The 21072-nt window shown below is 37.4% G+C and overlaps 1 protein-coding gene across 1 annotated transcript; it reads right to left on the minus strand.

Moving 5' to 3' along the window:
• Positions 1–1879: 1879 nt before the first annotated feature.
• Positions 1880–17624, minus strand: LOC129253775 (uncharacterized). The gene is made up of 5 exons (XM_054892203.2): positions 17155–17624; positions 6718–8619; positions 6173–6440; positions 5410–5804; positions 1880–4795 (listed from the first exon to the last, which is right to left on the minus strand). Exons 2-5 carry the CDS (start codon positions 8590–8592, stop codon positions 4214–4216), a joined length of 3120 nt encoding a protein of 1039 aa, XP_054748178.2. The 5' UTR covers positions 8593–8619; positions 17155–17624; the 3' UTR covers positions 1880–4213.
• Positions 17625–21072: the final 3448 nt, after the last annotated feature.

The raw sequence follows: 21072 nt of genomic DNA on the forward strand, positions 1-21072 counted from the left end.
TAAGTTTTTAATACCATCCAGGAAAAAGAAGGCGGTGGAGGGCGGGAGTGAGTACATGATTTTGTAAGAGAACACAAAGAAGAATGCCCCTTTAACCCAGTCTTACCATATCTCATCCCCTTGCATGTAACAGGTACCATCACATTACTCTGACTCTCACAAGCACACTTGCTAAGATCCACATCATAAACTAAAAATGCTACACTAAAATGCTACACTAAAATTACAATTCCTGTTTACTCATGCATTACATTTCACTTTAGTAACTCATGAAATTTGCGTAAGAAACCAAAACTTATCTCAATTCATCAGTAATTTAGCATAACACCCTACCCTTAACTTTGCAAGTTCCAAAGGACTCACCTCTAAAAAAAAAAACTTGGAAGGCTAATTCCTGCTCCCCCCCTAGCAAAGGCTAGTCTCTCAGGAGGGGTGAAAGGGGTAGAGAGAGAGGGAGGGGGGGGGGGGTTAAGTGATATGTTAACCCTTATCCCATCAACTGTACTCCCCCACTTACATGTAAGTCCTATCCCTTCCATGAACACATTGCTGAGACCCACGTGAAAAAGTTAAAAATTGTATTTCATGTTCTCTCATGCATTAAATTTCAATTTAATAATTCTTGAAATTTGCTCTAAAAACCTAAATTGATAATACTTGATCATTGATTTATCAGAACACCCTCAACTTTGCAAGTTCCAAGGGACTCGCATCTCAAAAACTGAAAGAAATTGGAAGGCAAATTCCTGCCCTTCCCTAATTTCTATGCCCTTTGTTTAAGTGGGCAGTGCTCACTCAAGCATGAATAGTTTTCCAACTTTCTGGTGTCATCTGAAAATTGACTTTATTGGCTTTCCATATATATAGGTATTTTTCCCTATAGTGACATATTTTTTGTTTGGTAGCCATTTCAAAAGTGTATAGTTTTTTTGAGACGCACTGTATAGCGTTTTATTGAATGAAATACCTTTTAATGTATTTTTTTTACTAACAAAGCTTAAAGGTAATAAATCTAGGCTAAATCCCACAATGCGCGGCTATTCAGTGGCCTTTCGAGCAGTGGTGAAAAATGAAAATGGGAGAATGATAGAAAGGGGTGGGGGGGGGGCGAAAAAAGAGGAATAAAGAATAATAAGAAGGAAAGATCAATTAATATGCAATGTTATCGAATAAGTGAAGATTGAAAGTTATTTGTCGTGTAACTCTATATACCCTGTATTAAATTCAAATGGGTAAATATAGACCGGGGCCCTGCCGTCCCGGGGACCCTAATTTTTATTTTTTGCATATTTATATGGACATGCAAAGAAATGTTTCACTGGAAAAGTAAAATTTTAAAATATTATATTTTTTATACAACTTTGTTATTCCTTGTGCGATTTTTATGAGATTTTCCGTGTTTTGTTTGTCTGATTTCACTATATCTGTTCAAATCGTATAGTTTCAGCCTGGAGTATCCCTAACATTTATAATCATCCTCAATCTGCTAGTTTGAATTTTTTTTAGCAGCCAGCCTCCCACTTCAGTGGGTTGGGTTCCCATTTTAAGAAGTTTTCTCGTTGGTATCACTTTGGCATTGTGTTGCACTTTTCTTTCCTTCTAAAATCTACTTTTAATCAGGTTTTTCCCCCAGACTACAGTAAGTGTTGAGTCTAACGGGGGCGGTCATAATGACCACACCCTTTAGACATCGGTTATAAAAGGTCTAAAATTAAGTACAAAAGTTACAAAGTTGAACCATTTTTTTTTGTTTAAAGTGAACCCCCTCCTGTTGACATACTAGTATACGCAGGAGTCACGGACTGAGTGGGAGGGGGTGGGCTTCAGCCCCACCCCCACCCCCTTCCGCGCACAAAACACACACAAAATACGGACAGTGTGCATCCGGCGGAAAAGCAAGTATGAACACTTTTTATTGTTTCATCAATATAGCTTTGGAAAACAAAACATGAAATTCAGTGGGTCTATAACCTTAAAGTAACGACAATACATTATTAACTTAAGTTTTTAAAAAACAAATAAATAAATACAAAACTTAATAATAATACAAAATATTAGAAAACGTCATGTGAACAAATTGTTGATATGGAAAAATTCATTGTTATATGAAAATTACAAAGTCAGATCGAAGAAACAAGTCAATGCCGAAAATTATGAACAAATTTACTGTACAAATAAGAACTTGAAAACTGTTTCTTGAAATTGGAAGATTCGCGTTTATAATATATTACATAATACATTTACTTTGTGATACTTTTTATTACTTTTCGGCGCACGCCAAATACATACAGTACTTTAATTCTCCTCTTTTCCTTATCATTTTCTTCTTTTTCACATTTATTCTTTCTTTAAGCCTGTCTTCATACTACGCAGATAGTATTTCAATTTTCAAGTAGACGTACGGCCACTATATACATGCACAACAATGAATGCATTGTAACATATTGTTTTCTGAACGAACATAATGGTACATGAAACCAACTCAAAGGCAAAAAAGTAAAATATCTTCCCCCAGCATTGCTCTATTATGAAGTTATTCAAACATCGGCCAAAGAAAAGCTTAACATGAAAACAATTTGAGGCTACGGAAACATTTGTTTTCTTTTCAATTCTTTTCAAAATGGAACGAAACATCACCTATATAATGTTATTTTTCATCATGTAACAGGATGAAGGTGCATACTTCGTGCAAAATGAAATACATATACGAATAGAATCACTTGTACGACACATCAAACAAATCGGTAGGTAACTTTTCAGGGACCGTGGAACGATTTTGAAAGTGGTATACGGGTAGGGCTCTCCTTGCCATAGGTCTACTAAAAAGTGGGCAACGGATGAGACCCCCCCCCCCCCCTCCCCGCGGCCCCTACTTAACTTACCCAATTTGTGAGGAAGAGAATGGAAAACAATTTATTTTGAATAAAATACACACACATGTATAAATGTAAATGACAGCCCCGGACGCAAAATATTATCAATATTTATGAAGTGAAACTATGAACAACATGAATATCTTGTGATACTTTCATGGAAGAGAGGAATTCATTATTTCAAAATGAAAAAAAAATAGTTCCTGCCATAAAAGTACAGCCCATTTGGCCATTAAATAAATGAATAAATAAATCTAAAAAAATCAAACATCAATTCATACTCTTGATAAAGAAAGAAAAAACTTTCATTACCTGTTACCTCCTCCAAAAAACTTAACCATCAATCTCCGACATACTCCTAGATACCAACAATACAAATGTACGACAAATCGATTTCGCAATAGCCCCATACCATATTTCAAAAATCTCCTGAATAAAGATATGCCCAATCAATAAACCCATTACTCATTTGAAAGCAATACCAGCCTACTAGCAATATCAAGTTTTTTTAATGAATGAAGTAATCAACACTTTTATTTAGTGTCCATATATTTTTAAGAATCTTCTACAACTTGTTTGGGGATTTTTTTATTCTTATTTTATCATTTCCTCATTATCTTATGTGCAGGTATATAAATTTTCATAGCCTAAGTATTCTTGCCTATGAGACACCTATTTCTCATGTCAGTTTTTACAGAGTTTACTGCTTTTTAATGTTTAGATATGTAATGAGTATTTTAATTCTTTGTACTTTGTTTACATGACCAATTCAGCCATTTGGTTGCGACTCACGTTTTTAATAAACCTTGAATTGAATTGAATTGAAAAAGGCACCCCAAAATTATTTTTTAGATACATAACTAAACTATAAAAAAATACATTAATAAATAACTTTGATTGACCGATCAATAGTAAATAAAATAATTTACCATCATACACCCGGTGGGTATTTCATAAAGCTACTTGTAAGTTAAGAGCGACTTTAAGAATTACTGATGATCCATTCTTGTGGTAAATGGTGTACACCAAATGTTCATTGGCGATGGTTAGCGCAAAAGAAAGGCTCACCAGTCGTTTTTAAAGTCGCTCTTAACTTACGAACATCTTTATGAAACACCCCCTGATAAAAACATTTTTATTTGAGGATGGTTAGAGTAGGAGCGCGGGGAAGGACACTGATTACAATAATTCAATCTCGGTGGTAAATTATTATGTAATTTTCAGTCAAAATAGTTACTAAACCAGTTTCTTGACACGAGTCTGTGTTGGAATCTTAAAGAGGTATTATAAGTGTGCAAGGGGTCATGAACATCATCCCAATTGTTGTTCCAACTAGGTAGTTACTGCGCTTGAGAGATATTGGCCTGGTGTGCCTGCATCATACTCATCACTAGCTCGGCTTCATGAGGAAGGGTCATGGGAATGAGCTGATGTACGATAGGTTCTTCGCGGTGTTGCTCGACAACCCGGGGATCCTGGTGATGTTCCTGGTGGTGGTCTTGCTGATGCGGTATCGCGTGCACTACCTGCTCCGTTACGGCTCGAGGAACCCCACTATCTTGATGCGTGGTGACCACCTGAACGGTCTGCAGACCCGCCTCCACGTAATGATGTTCCACTTCGTGCTCCTGCGACTGCTGATGCTGCTGATGTTGTTGATGATACTGCGCTTCACTGATCACATGACTCATGTCCCCACCTGCGATGATTTGCTGGGTGACTGCGACAGGGGGTACATTGTAGGTGATCATTTCGTGATGCTGTTGCTGGTTGTCCCCACCTTGCAAGAAATGAACCTCGCGGACGGTGATCTCACCCCCTTGTGATAGGCGACTCAGAGCCGATGCTCCCATCGCTGCTTCTTCACTGATGCCTTCTGCAAGGGTAATCGTCTGGCCGTCCAGAACAGTGGACACTGGGAGCTGGAGATGTGATAATAGTACAGGGTTTAGACAATTCATTGTTTAACTCCACATGTGGTAAAACCTAAATGAAAAGCTGAGGACCGCTAATATGTACTAGTATACGGCCCAGTGTACAGGTACACTGTTAGAAAATTTATCCTTAAAATAAAAGAAGTTCCTGCAGCAGAGTCTCGAGAACACCTGTAATCTTACCAGATTGCGTAATCTTACAGGAAATTGGTATTTGGTGTATGGAACCTTACAAATTTCCTTTCATAAAACATCCTTTCCCCCTTTTTAAACAGACCTGTTCTGTTAAATTGCAGAAAAATTCCTGGTTTATGAATTTACAGAATGATTCTGTTATTGCTTTCTGCAAAATCTTCTCTTTTTTTCTGTAAAATCAGGTTTTTTTTATCAGTATACCTTTCAAAACATGACAATTACTTTTGGAAAAGCCTCCAAACATGCCAACTTGAAATTGATCTTGGGGCTAAAATCATGCAAACATTGCAAAGATTGGATCTCGAGCAACTATTTTATTTTGGTGAACTTAAAAGAAATATGAAAACTTTGTGTAGTGCGATGAAATTTCAAAAGAATTGCTACAACTAATTGTGAAGTTTCCTTACCTGAATAACTACACCTTCCTTCATGCTGTCATCATGCCCGTCGTGCACTTGGGTCTCGACCGTAACTTCCATCTCCTCGAAGCGGGGACGATTGTTTCGCTTCCCTCTCATCTTTGGCGTCTTCGCCGCACTGCCAGATGGCGACGTAGATCCACCTCCCCCTCGCTTCTTCAACGTCGGTGCCTTGAGTGGAGCGGCAACCATATGTCCTTCCGTAGAGATGACACTGACCGGTTCTTCAGGCATTGCGTCACCCAGCTCACGACGATGCGTCTCTACGTGCTTCCACATATTGCCGTGGTAAGACGACGTCCAGCCACATATTTTGCAAGTGTAAGGACGAACACGTGCATGTTTGCACATCACATGCTCCGATATGATCTTGTTGGTTGCACCTGAAAGAGATGTCGGAAATGAGATATACATGTAGGTTCATACAGGAATATCATTTTTAATACATATTTGTGCTTTTATAAAATCAAACTTGGAAGATAATTCATTGCATTTCATAACTATTTGGTTAATAAGTCCGACAAAGTAGACAGATCTTTAAAAAATGAATTTTCGGAAAGCAAAATCATAACAAACTGCAAAAGCTTTTATGTATCACCCCCCCCCCCTAAAAGAAGAGAAAAAAATCGGAAAGGTGACCCCCCCCCCTTTTTTTTTTTTTTGCTTGTCCAATTGTTTTTTAAGAAATAGTGGGCCCATTCACTAAAAAATCCTTCATCCGCCAATGGATCAAGCAGTTCGTCATTCTCACCTCTGAAGTCACATTCGGGGCACTTCAACGGCTGCATCCCTTCGTGTGTCCGTATATGAAGCAAGAGGTTGTTCTTGGTCTTACTGGCGTAAGGGCAGATGTGGCACTTGAACTGTCGGTTCTCAGTGTGGATACGCATGTGGTAGTCCAGACTTGATTTCTTGCGACCTACGTAGTCACATTCTGTGCAAGAATACGTCGGCAGTGGACGGGCATTATCGAAGTCCTTGCCATACACCATCATACCGTGTTTGGACCTAATATGTTCCTGAATGGGTATATATGTAGAGAAAGGCAGAGAGATAGAGAGAGGATTATACTACTTGCATGGATAAGAAGGAGGCAATTACAGATGTTATACATGTATACTACTCCTAAAATAAGCTCAGATTATGGTTCTCAAGATGGTTCTACATTCAAATGATCCTTCGTTCAGATTTTGATTTTTTTTTATGGTGGATACCTTTACATTTCAAAGCGAATCAGAGAAACATGTTATGATTCTTCGGATTCAATATTGAATATAAACTAAAACGAAAAATCACCTTTAGAATTCCGTTGTCTGCACAGACATAGTCACACGCGAAGCACTTGACATTCTTTTCTGAATCAGGGGCATGGTAGCGACGCCAATGCACTCGAAGATTGTAGGCTGTGGTAGTACATGTGCCACATTTATCGCACATGTAGTCCTTACTGCCCGAATGAACTAGAATGTGCTTCTTGAGATCATGGAATCGATTCGTTGAAAACTGGCAGAGGTCACAGCGATGAAGATGCAAGAGTCTCTTGTGACATGAAACAACGTGATCTCGAAGCTCAGAAGAATCCTCGGCAGTGAATTCTGTACATTCTGTGCAGCATAGGACGTTGCAGTTATCGTCGCGGTAATGGAGGGTTTTGTGGTCGAAGACGGCCTGTTCAGATTTGTATTTCCCCCCACACAGGTCGCAGAAAAAGGAAACATTGTTCATGACTCTATTAAACGAGCGCTTGCCTTTCCCTTTCTTGTCTTTCTTATCTTTCTTCTCGATTATTTCCCCTGCAGCGATTCTCGCCAATTTAGCAGCTTTGGTAGATCCAGGAGGACGTCCTCGCCTCTTTACCTTTGGATATTCGGTGTCGAATTCAGACATCGTTTCCGTATTCCCTACCTCGCTCATCTCCTCTACATGCATAGCGTCAGATGGTTCTTCGAGTGATGTCTCTGCTTCCCCTTCATCACATTCAGTATCTTCTAAAGCCTGGTTCAATTCCACCTCTTCGGCCTTAACAGCGAAAACGTATTTTTCGTACTTCTCTTTGTTAAAATTCTTGCTCGACATCTCGTCATACAATACAGGACGAAGATGTTTTCTTGTGACATGAACAAAGATGGATTTCTTGTCAATGCGCGGGAAGATCATGGAACATCCAGGAAGACCACAGAGTAACCTGTAAAATGCTGGATCGTGCACTTTACGGTAATGAACTCTCATATTAGACCAATGAGGGCAAAGGAAGTTACACTCCTCAATTGGACAACGAAAACCTTCTAAATTTGCTGCGTGGCATTGAAGGTGGACGTCGAGTTCAGCCTGGGTGACGTCAAGTGCGCACCCTTCGAATGGGCAAGGAATCGGCAACACGTGTCTCTCCTGGAACGTCGAGTACCATTCATTTACTCTGTCATCGAGAATCCGCTCAATCACCTTATTCGACAAAGGTAATTTAGACAAAGTCGGAACCTTCTTTGAGATTTTTGGACCCTCGAAATCTTGCTTGCTCCTCTCCTGCGACGTACTCCCCCTGGGTCTTCCTCTTTTCCCCCTTGGCTTCAGTTCTACAGAAGGGAAGGATGAAGTTCTTTTTTTAGGTAGAACCTTCTTCTTTTCGGTCTGATCGTCGTCTTCATCGTCCATAGACTCATCTTCATCCAATTCGTATCGCAAAATATGCCTTGGAATTGCCTTTTTCCTTCTCCTCATTCCTCGCCCGAATTCCTGTGGTTCTTCCGGCTCTTCCTCTTTTATGTCATCTATCTCCTCTATATAAAAGTATGGTTGTTTTTTTATAGGTTTCTGGGTATTCTTTTTCGGTGGACGCCCCACTGGGCGCCCGGTCGAGCGACCAGGCGGACGCCCCCTTGGCCTTGGCGCTGGTTTCTTCTCTTCTATTTCTTCAAACAGATCTACATAGTCGTCATCACTCTCATCGTGTTCGTCCCTCTCCTCATCTGCTTCTTTATCTATGACTTTATCACTGCCTGGTCCCTTGGAGTCCGTGGTGCTCCCAGATTTGTCTTCCTCTTTGACTGGAGACACGTAAGCTTCCATGTGATCTGTCAGAAAGTGATTGCCAATCTCGCCTTTAGAGGTTGCCGTGAAGTTACACAGCGTGCAGCGAAATTGCGAGCTATCTTCTTTCTCTTGGGCACTCATTTTGTTCTCAAAGCATCTGGAATCAACCTAATGAAAACGACAACAAAAAGTTAAATTGTTAATAAATAGATAATTATAATTCATGAAAGGGGTAGTACGGACAACATTTTTAAAGACTGTTCTTCGATAAGACATTTCAGTTCAAAGGTCTTGCGTTGTCATTTATTGGCGGGAGGATTGTATGTTACTGTTAGATTTTACAGCGCACTGCCGTGGCAAACTAAAAAAAAGTTCTCTTTCCAACATAACATCGGCGAAAAGCTAGAAATACTGTCCCTCTAACATTTTACATTCACAACAGGGAATGACCTTCCATATTCGAGTTTCGGGGTATTGTTTTAGTTGTTGTTCATCACCGTTAATTTTCTTAATTTTTTCGTTTTATATTTATCATATAGCTGGATCCAAGGGGGCCAAAACAGCCGCGGCCCCCCTAATGGCGGCCCCCCAAAAAAAGAGGGGGGAATGAATGTTATTTGATCAGAGAGATAGGTATCCTCTGCATGAATTCCCACCAACAATTCTTGATTATGTCCGCTTTTTCAGGTCAATAGGCCTATATTAAATATTTTCATCAATTTGCATTCGCAGTAATTAGTTTGATAATCATGTTCATGATTAAACAAGGAACCTGGAATATTCCGCTTTGTGGTCTAAATCGCATATCAATTCCGCTCGCGCTTCGCGCTGGCATCATTAAAAAACGCATAACCTCTTCTTTACAATCGTACATGTTGAGCACTGGTCATTATATTACCTTTCGAGTCAAAATTCAGTTCGTGCTCCATGCTTGCAGTAATGCAGCATTTGATTCTTTGATTGATACAGTAGCATTAAGACAACAGGCTTGCACAGGATGACCCACGAAAGCTCGAAAAGTTATTTCCAGTGGGGTCATCGACATGATAATAAAATGGTAAAATTATACTATTTACATAATGAAAACGAAGAAAAAATCATAATTAACTATACGCAATAAATAAGATATGGATATGATACATACAAGAAGAATATAAAGAAGAAAAAGATGAAGAAGAAAAGAAGGAGAAGAAGGAATAGAAGATTAGAAGAAAGAGGAGAAGGAGAAGAAAAAGGAGAATAATAATAATAAATTGGTACTTATAAATTGCAATATGCGCTTAATACAAATTGCTCTCCAATATTACAATTAAACTACAAGAAAAAATAAGTATGTTTTCAATATACTTTCAATATAAACTTTTCAATCGGATAATGGGGGTGAACAAATATCTTTACGATATTGGCTTGTCTGAATCTAATTTATGTACATTTTGTTCTTCCTCTGTTGAAAGCATTTCACATCTGTTTTGGGACTGCCCTGTAACTCAACAATTCATTCAAAACTTCCAAACCTCTTTTTTTAACAATGACGTGTATTTGAATAAGAATTTATTTTTGTTTGGTTGCCCTGACGCTCAATACTCTACTGTAAACCGTTATATTCTTTACGCTAAATATTTTATTTTTTCGACACGTTGTAAGGGAGATCGGTTGTGTTTTAGTTCTTTTAAGAACGTATTGAAACGCTATTGTGAAATTGAAAGGGTTCTTAGTAAAAACATCATAATTTTGTTTTATCAATAGATAATAGTACGCATGTACAGTTGTTGTAAACATGTTCGCTTCATGATTTTTCTGTAAATTGAATTGATTTCGTGTTTGATTTTGAATAAAATCTTTCTATGAAAGAAAGAAAAAAAAAAGAAGTATGTTTTCAAGTGTCTTTTAAACGATTCGACAGAAGTACACGATTGAAGGTGAATTGGTAAACTATTCAATAATTTGGGACCGCAAAAATCAAAACTAGCTTCCCCCTCCCCCTTTTTAAACAACTCTAGGAATGTGTAAAATTGTAGTGTCTTCACCAGAACGAAGTCTGTAATGTGGCCGGTGCGGGGATCTAAGTAAACTATAGAGGTATAGGGAAGAATTACGGAAGAAAAAGGTTGAGGAAGAAAAAGAATAAGGGGAAGAACAACAGCAAAACAGCAACAACAATTACAATACGAAGAGGATAATTGAAGAGAAAAAAGAAAAAGAAAAGGAAATGATATACGGAATAGGAATGCAGAAAAAAATGGACGGAGAAGATGAATTATATTCGGCATTCAATACCTGACATCATGATTACATGAGAATGACAGAAAATGTTAGTAAAAGGCCTGGCTCGTCAGTGTTGGGTCGGGAAGCGGGGGGGGGGGGGTTACGTGTCTGGTATTCCAACAACAGTGAGCGAACCGAGTGAGCGCGCGAACCTGTGAACTTGTACACCCGAATTTAAGTCGTCTAGAACTACGTGTAGACTATTAAACATATGATATGAAAAGGGTCTGTATTTAACCTCATTTTCATGTGCAGTCTAAAAAACAAAAGTGCTCCATTTGCGACAACTTTCTGTCTTGTGAAGAAAAAGATCCTGCACAAAATAGTCTACAGCCGCCCCTCCAATAAAGGTCCGGTCATTAGAAAAATAGGAAATTGTGTACGCATGATTTCCTACTGCCACGTTTGGCCACGTCCTCAATACCAGCTTCATAGCACTAGTTTTGATCTTCGCCAATCAGAATACTTTGATCGTGGCTCCATCTTACCTCGTAGTACCCCCTCAATACAGAGTAAGTCTATAAATAAATATTGAGACCAAGGTAAGCACCATACAGTAGGCCCTCATGTTTTCATGACTATAGAATGCGGACCAAACAAAATTTTCTTTGCAAATGTTAAGCAAAAAAAAAAAAAGCTTGCAGTTCACCTGCAAGAAAGAGGTGGGTCGTTTACATGCATCCTTAAATTTTAACTCATAAAATCACAATACTTTGTAGAATTTTGAACTCCGTCATTTAATCTAACGTATGCTCTGTAATTGCTCCTTTTCTTTGGCAAAGATTTTTTTCAAGTCAAGTCCAAGTTTATTTATTAAAATAAAACACATTATAATTATATACATTACACATTCAATGAATTTTAAGGATATCTGATAGAGACAAGAAAGCCCCCGCCTCTTCCACGTAAAGCTCTTGCGAACAGTTTGGGGACTTGTCCCATTCCCTTCCTCCAAAGAGATTAAGAAAAAGTTCCACTAACGACTAAAGGTAACCAAGAAAAAAAAAGGAAATGAAAGGGAGGGGGAAAAGACACACCTCTTTCATACGCCATGTTCAATTAAAACTATCAAAATGCTTAATTTAAACTAAATTTTGAAAGTTTTGCAAGAAAATATGGTGATTTGTACTTTATATTAAATTATATTGTTTTCATTAATATCATCATCATTGTCATTATCATCGTTATTAAAAACAAAATACTAGAAATAGGATAAAGACATATTAAAAACGGGTGGTAAAAGGGATGAAGTAAAAGACTAAAATGTCTTCCTTTCCAATCGATGTCACTTTACATATTATAACAACGGTTTAGCCCGCCTAAAGCTTGAAGCAATGGTAAGATTCATGTATCGAGGTCCATGTCTGAAAACTCGACCGCGAGTAAATCGTTAAACTTAATATTTGGTATCTACCGCTCTCTTTCTGTAATGTTTTTTTTCTATTATTATTAAAAATAACTGTTTTACCAGATTATATCCTGAAATATGATGAGCTAATTCCATTCTTCTTTTCATGAAAAGTGGTATAAATAAGACAAAAATATGCTTTTTTATTTTGAATTTTATCGGATATTGATACACACCCCAGCCCTCACGAAATAAAAAAAGCGACAATAACAAAAATTGATCAGGATAAGGAATTAAAAAACGATTTCTTTTTAAAGGTGACATCATGCATCACGCCGTTTCAACTAGGAAATGAATGTTCACAAAAATTAGGCCCACAAGCACTATTACTGGACTCTATTGCAGAATGATTGAGTTGTGATTGCATTTATAAACATTGACTTTTTGTTTTATAATATTCGGCAGGCCAGCTTTTTGCTGGTAAAAAGGGCAGACTATAACGATATCTGAAGGATTCCAGCAAATTCATCAATACATTGTTGTTGTTTTTGTTTGTGTTTATTAGTTAATGATGGTGTTCAATACCAGTCAGTACCAGTGGCGGATCCAGGGGGGGGGGGCTAAGGGCGCGCGCCCCCATATGATTTCAAAAAAGGAGGAGGACGAGTGAATAAAATAAGGTGAGGGGAAGACTTGGAAAAAAAATATTCCACTTCACGACAAAAAAAGTTCGATGAGATACATCTTGCTCAATAGGCTGATATGGAGCTTAAAATATAAAGTATTGAAGTCACACATTTCAGTTCGGACATCGAGCTATCAGTATTTTGTTTGATTTGCAAGTTTATTTTCAAAAAGTGATCGGTAAAATGTCCGTTTTATTGTCTGAGTATCAACGTTTTCAGCCCGCGCTGCGCGCTCGCATTATTTGATTTGTCAAGTACCTTTTCTCTTCGTGTGTTCCATAAAGTTCTTAAAATATCCCTTTTCAGGTTTGATTGTCAACACCAATCAGCTAGCGCTGGTGAGTAATGTATACTTATATTGTATTCTAGAACTAACTACTTAAAATCCCATTTTCCTCACGTTTGATAAAAAAATTCGGCTCCCGATTTGCGCTCGCATTAATTGTCAAAAATATATCAACCCATGCATCCTATTCAAAATTACAAAAGCGCTTAAAATGTCCAGTTTTCAGGCCTTCATATTAACAAATTTCGCGCTCTCATGTAGGGTAATCAAATTAATGAATAAGATAATACATTATCATGATTCTTAATAATCAAATTTTCCCCTTTTTCGATAAGTTTTATCTCGCGCTTTTATGGGAAGAGGAATAGCAAGATATATAGTCACCATTTTCGTATGATGACAAAGTAACCTAAGATTGCCCCGTTTCTAGGTCAAAATTGTAATTATTTATTAAGTGCGGTCCATATCCACTTCAGATTTTTCCTACACAGTGCTTGAAATAGTGCTGAAATTAATCCTTTTCAGACCTGAATATCAAATATTTACATGATAAAAATGTATTTAGAATGCACGCGCACGCATGTTTATCGAGATTTGAAACTGGTTCTTTATGTTAAGACATGCTTAAATTATCCAGTTTCAGATCAGAATATCAAATATTTTCTGCTCGCGCTGCCCAATTGCCCTTCCTTTTCATGCCTTACAAAACATGAATAGAGTGTCCCGTTAAATCTCAATATTTCGGATCGCGCTTCGCGCTCGCATGTATTAGTTATATACCTATCCTGTTCATGATTACAAAAAGTGTTTCGAACGTCCATTTTTTTTAGGTCGAAATGTCAAAATTTTTCAGCTCGCGATGACTCGCATTGATTGGTGAAATACGTCTTTTCGATCAGACCAGAACCTATATTAAAATTTTCTGCTCGCAGTAATTATAGGCCATATATAGGCCTATAGTTACATACGCATCTTGTTCAAGATCAAAAACATTGCTCAGGATGTTTAAGATTAAAGCAAAATTAAACCTTTGGAACAAGATTGCTTGTGCGAAAACAACAAATCAAAGAAACATATCAAAGAAAAGTTGATAAAAATTGAATAAGATATTATGAGCATTTGAAATTTAGGTTATTATTGCAATGTAGATTCCCCGTTGGCAATGGGACAAGGATGTGTGATGTCACATGTGAACAACTTTCCCATTACTGTTGTATATATTTCACTTCAACTGCCTCTTTTATCACATATATATAAGTAGATCATATATTCTTTCTTTAGGAGGGCATGTAATACAGATTTTCAAAGAATACATTATGGATAAAGAGTTGGTATCACCAGAAGAAAGAGTAAAAAGATACCTTTTAAAGGGTATTTTATAGTCATCAAAGGGAAAGTTGTTCACATGTGACATAACACATCTTTGTCACATTGCCAATAGGAGGATCTCCGTTATCCATAGCATTAGTGATCGCAATATTCAAATGCTCATAACTTTCTCAATATTTGTCCAATTATTCTCAAACCTTCTTTGATTTTGCTGTTTTCACACAAGCCCACTCGTTCCAGATGTTTCATTTACCTTTAAGGACATAATACTAGTACATAAAATTTCCAAAATTTCAGCTCGCGCTTCGCGCTCAAACTTTTTGAAATAGGGCTTATGAGATTAGGAAACATTATGTTGTTTTATAAGAATATAGCTAAAAAGTGACTGTTATAGGATCACCCCTTCAAAGAAACTAACAAAAATCAACCGTTGAGCGGGGAAAATACCTTTTTTGCCCCCCCCCCCCCCCATTGGTGAAAGCTGGATCCTCTCCTGTTTATCTATATTAAACAGGTGAAGGTAAATTTTTAGTTCAGTTTTAATGTAACTGCCAAATGCTGGAACCTTGCCAATCGAAGCTTTCATTAAAAAAAACAAATACATTTATAGACTATTATATATCAATTTCAAAATGATTAACTTGCAAAAGCTGATACATTTAATTCCATCAGAACAATGGAGTATTTAAGCAATTTGATACAGTAAAATATGTGTCAATAGGTCAACTATTTTAATGATTAAGGATGTGAAGTGTCATGGCAAGTGCAGTTCTTGAAAGCAATAGGTGATACATGCAAACTTATTTGTTTTCTACATAAGCAAAGGTTATTTGTGTTGAAAACAAAATAATGCAAGGAATTGTCCTTTGATGGTTCCATGAATTTCAGATGGTCATTTTTTTAGACAATATCAATCAAGAAATATTTAAGGGAATACATAAAAGGGACACAGAACATTAGATAATCATATATATCGAGTGAATTTATTGCGAAAATTACTTGCATTTATTTTGCATTGCCTCTACATGTATCTCTCTCTCTCTCTTTATATCCTCAGATCTATAATTCCTCCTGTTCTTGCTCATCACTCTTTATTAAAAGGTCAAGTCCACCCCAGGAAAATGCTGACTTGAATAAATAGAGAAAAATCAAACTTGCATAGTGCTGAAAATTTCATCAAAATCGGATGTAAAATAAGAAAGTTATGACAGTTTGAAGTTTCGCTTATTTGTCACAAAACAGTGATATGTACAACTAGGTGAGTCAGTAGATGATGTCCATCACTCACTATTTCTTTTGTTTTTTATTGTTTGAATTATACAATATTTCATTTCTTATAGATTTGACAATAAGGACCAATTTGACTGAACCATATAGTATTAAACAATGCTAATTCCACATGTTCAGGGACGAATTAATCGTTGTATCACTTGACAATGAGGAGAAAATTAGAATATTTCACATAATAAAATACAAAAGAAATAGTGAGTGGATGACGTCATAGTTTCTTCATTTGCATACCAGCCAGGATGTGCATATAACTGTTTTGTGAAATTAAGCGAAACTTTAAAAAGTCATAACTTTCTTATTTTACATCCGATTTTGATGAAATTTTCAGTGTTATTATGCTTGTTGGATTTTTCTCTTTTTATTCAAATCAACTTTTTGTTGGGGTGGACTTGCCCTTTAAAAATTAGCCTAGTTTCAGTGTTCTTCTAGAGACGCAAGAGACGTCTTCTTTTGATTTGAATTTGAGGAGATATCAAAGACTTCGCGCTCGCGAGGGAGGCCGGGGGCGGCCCCTCCCTGCGGCCGCCCCCCCCCCCCCAGGCCTACGGAGCGCGCTCTGTAGTGTAAGTGTTGGCCGGCCTGGGCCTGGCACATGAATCAGCTCCAGTTCAGTGATCAGCCCCCGTAAAAGTCCAACTCTGGATATCGCGGCACATAAGCTCCCCCCTCCCTTTTTTTTGGAGTAAGATCGAGAGAGAGGCACAATTTTTTTTTCTGGGAATATTTAAATTATGCATAGTTGCATACGCAAATGAGGATATTTTTTTGCTTGTCAATTTTGTCATGAACAGAATGATCCCCCTTTTTGGAAAATCCTGGATCCGCGCCCCTGATCAGTACCGGTAGGCGGTACCATACCCCAGATCAGAATCATTTTATGCCTAGCTATAGTATAGCTACAGCGGCATGCACAATTCTACACTACAGCCTAGTTTGGCTCTGGGCGCTGTTGCGAATGCATATAAGTTAGAACTTAGAAGTATATTATGACATGTGTATCCCTTGTAATCTGACTCTTTGATGATATGCCATGTCGATCTGAGAGAAATATCCAACGTCCACCAAGTCCAAGTACCATCATGACATACACACATAACTTAGTTGACAAGATGTTTGATTATTATAGCATTAATCGCTTCATTCGACTGCATGGCACAATGATCGACGCCTAGATTTTATTTTTAGTAAACATATATATCGTATATGATATTACTAAACACTATATTTACTAGCTTTTAATTGTGCTAGCCTCACTTGAAGTTGTACATAGTAATTTCGCGGATACCAAAACATGTGCAAAAAATAGTCACTAAAATGTTTGCGCATTGTACAATGAACACGTATTGTCGCTATAGACGTTAATCAAGCCGCCATTTTGGAAGCTCGAGAAAGAGACAATATTTCGACATGAGAATTTGCCCAGAAATTCTAACAATTATAACATTTAAACGGTACTGTGAATATGATGAACTATCTAATATTTTATTGATGTCACTTACCAGGTTAAAACGTGCTGCAAATCTGCAAAATACGTTGCAGTTTCAAGTCGAGATCCCGTAGCTTCAGATACAATATAGACTACGTGCATTAGCATTTAGCCTCAATCACAGACGCAATGGATGCACGTATATACAGTTGGCGTGGTGCGGTGCCGTGTGCACACCCTGCGTAATAATTATACACAATGTCGTCTGTGCGGTGCATGTGTGTACCATTGTGTGTACCATATATGGTATGTACATTGATTGTCATTCGATCAACCCGGGCTTGCGCTTGCTATTCGCTAGCCTCTTGTCGAGGCCCTGTCGGCTGCTTTCCGAGCGAACATGGCTAAGCAAGGGAGGAGCGAAGCGGAGCGCCGCGCTCGCGCCAGGCCTAATTCGCTTCGCGAATTAGGAAATCCCTCGCTTCGCTCGGGAAGCAGCCGCCAGGGCCTCGACAAGAGGCTAGGCTATTCGCCAGCCAAAACGGCGGGAAGCTCGCTCCATGGGTGTCGATTTGTGTTCATGGATGGGGGGAACCATGGTCGTAAGCAGATTTTTTCCGGGGGGGGGGAGGAAGGCGCGTAAACATTTTCAATGAAACTTGAAACGGAGGCAGCGAAGCGACCGAACTTTCCATTGGGGTGCTTTTGCAGAAGGGTCTCGTGCACATTTATGGTTAATTTTGTGACGATTTTTTTTTTTCTGAGGGGAACTGCCCTTCTGACCCCCCCCCCCCCCCGCTTCGTATATGGCCATGGGATGACTGACCATTTTTTTTTTAGTTTGAAGGGGGGTAGTTGCGTAATATAGTCTAACATTCTTAGAGGGCCAGACCTGACGTAGCTAAGCGGCAAAAAAAAATTAATGCGAGCAAATTTTTGACATTTTAATGCAAAAATCTGATTTTGTAACAGATTTTGACATAATAATATAAATCACCCTTTTCTTCTATGGAAACTATGCCCCACATCTGCACGCCTCTACAACAAGACTAATTAATGAAATGCTATAAGTTTTACGGAAGGGAGCCCCCAACTCCGCCCAACCACCCGTGGCCTTGCTTCTTTGGGGAAATTTTCAAATTCGATCAAGTTCATAATTCATTTTATTCGCATCCATTAAAAAATGAACAAGAATTCATACAATATTGTAATGACTTCAGGAAAAAGGGAAAACCAATAAGCAGTGAGACCAGAGACCTTGACTTTAACCCCCCAAGTTCTTCGCATTATCAGTTGATGGAGTGTTGACAAGATATGATTTAAGAAATCATATATTTATGTTTTAAATAACATGATAATAAACCGGTGCTTTATAGTCCCAATTATAACTATCAAGATAGAGATGCCACATTTTAAATTCTTTAGTCCAAATCGTTCCAGATGACACGTCCTTTCATTCTATATGAAAATTATATTTCGGAGATAAAAACCATTAATATTTATTGTTGAATACATTGTATCACTATTAAGGGGTAAAGTATATAATACTTTAGGGTCCATTCGGAATAACAAAATATAAAACAAGAAAATAGATCTAAGGATCTTGACTTAAAATAAAATGGTAACTTTATTATATTTTCATATGAATATTGTAAAACTGAATTTAAGAGAAAGGTTTCAGTCCGAGAAAAATTGACACACACAAAAGATTGTCGCCCCCCCCAAAAAAAAAAACCTCACAAAGATACAAAACCGGGAGGTACTTGTCATAAGTGCCAAACAAACCTGGGTTGCGACCCCCCCCCCCTTCAATCCACACTTGGAATGAATGCAATAAAAACACTTCACACAAGCCCTGAAATGCTATTTCAAACAAGCTTTTATTATAATATATTATGATTAACTATCATCAACAATAACATGTAGGGCCTACCAGTAAAAAAAAATAGGAAAATTACCAATATGAGATATTCCTTGACTTTAAAAAAGTTTCAGGAAACTTTTGATGACAGTCAAGTGGGGGGCTTCAACCCCCACTTTTTTCCAAAACCGTAAAAATGACCATAAATTGTGATTTTTTGCATGGTCAGCCCCCCACACTTTGAAAACCATTTCGTGGCCCCTGAATGGTAGGTAGTTGGATGTAGACTGATAAATGAACAAGTAGGTAAATAGATTAATATAAGTATATGAAGATTCTTTTACTATTTTGTTTTTCTTTAATTTATTCAACCCTTCATTAACATTTAATTTTCTGACTTTTACCAAATCAGTTTGACGCTAGGGTGATATTCACTTGTATCATATCGTAATCGTCTATTCGGATATCGTAAGAAACTGATTACCAGTATATTTCCTTTCCATCATGAGAATCTCAGTCACAACGATGCAGAAAACAAATCAACGAAATCTTTATACACTTTATTTTTCATGAAAAACGACGAAATATAGTAATAAGTGTGAATTGGTACAGCTCATCATTACGAAGCACTGGCGTAAATCCTTGCGTCACACCTGTTGTTCAGGGGGGGGGGTGGAACAATAGGTCATCCCCCCTGAACGACAGGTATGACGCAAGGATTTACGCCAGTGTTATGAAGGTTATTTCGAAGGTTCATTCATTGATCCGATGGTTGATCCGTACGTTATTCCGGAAATGACATTACGTTCGATATTCAGAAGGTCGGTTAATCCAAAAACGAAAAAGGGTACGCTATTCCAAAGGCTCTTTAATCCGAAAACAAAATAAGGTTTATCATTCCGAGGCTCGTTAGCCCAATATGAATTAAAGTTCCTCGACTTTTCTAGTCATTTAACAATATTCAATTTTCGGACTATTAAATCTATATTAAATCTGAAAAATAACAAACCTTCGGAATAGCAAACCCTATTTTCCGACTAAAGAACCCTCCGAATAATGCCCAAAAGGTTCGGCTTAACGAATTGTTTTGATCTTTTCATCTTGCAGTTGCATGCTTCGGAATAACGAACCTTCCTAATAATGAACGTCCAGAATAACAACCCTTCAGAATAACGAGCGTATACAACAGAAAGCATAGAAATTAAAAGACAAAAAATATATATATCTCAGCATAAATTTTATAGGCACGATGGAACGAAAGCGAAACGTGGAATGCAAAGCTCTGGAAGATTTACAGGATTTATATGACAAAACTTAATATAATTATGATATCAAACAAACAAACAGTGCTTGCTTTATTCATGCAAGTAGTACATTTTGTACATAAAATACAAGTAATTCGATTCACACACCAACACTGACACAATGAGAGTATGTGTGTGAGAAATACTCTAAAATATGTGATTTATATACCGGCGGACAATCTTCTTAGATACTATTACAAACTGAAGAAACAAATAAAATATCATTGAATATTTTCAATTAATCGAAATAGGTTAGAGGTGAAAATGATTGTTGAGATGTGTACGAGTATCTGATTTCAGTTACCAATATTTAGTGTTATTTGTTGACAAGATCTGTTTATCCATTGAGCTAAACATAAGGATAAATGAATAGTTGTATATTTAAAAATATTCAAACGATTGAATGATAAATAACAAAATTAATATATATATTACTATACCATACCAATAATTAGGATAATGAAATTATAACGATAGCAACAATATAATAATGATAATAATAATAATAACAATAATTATGATAATTATAGCTGGATTTATAAAGCGCTTTTACCTGAGGATACAAAGCGCTGCTATTATTACCCCGGCTTTAGCTCGAGCTACCATCACCGGCGCTCAGTGCATGCAAGGAATTACTCCTGCAGGGGTACCCATTCACCTCACCTGGGTCAAGTGCAGCACTGGATTTTTTGCTAAAGGAAAAAACGCCATAATAATGATAATAATAATAACTATACTAATGATAATAATGAATATATCAATGATAAGAACAATGCTGTAAGTTTAAATAATGACATAAATATTACATATTTGGCAGGACCAGGGA

This window comes from Lytechinus pictus, chromosome 2 (genome assembly GCF_037042905.1).
Source record: "Lytechinus pictus isolate F3 Inbred chromosome 2, Lp3.0, whole genome shotgun sequence".
Taxonomy (NCBI): domain Eukaryota; kingdom Metazoa; phylum Echinodermata; class Echinoidea; order Temnopleuroida; family Toxopneustidae; genus Lytechinus; species Lytechinus pictus.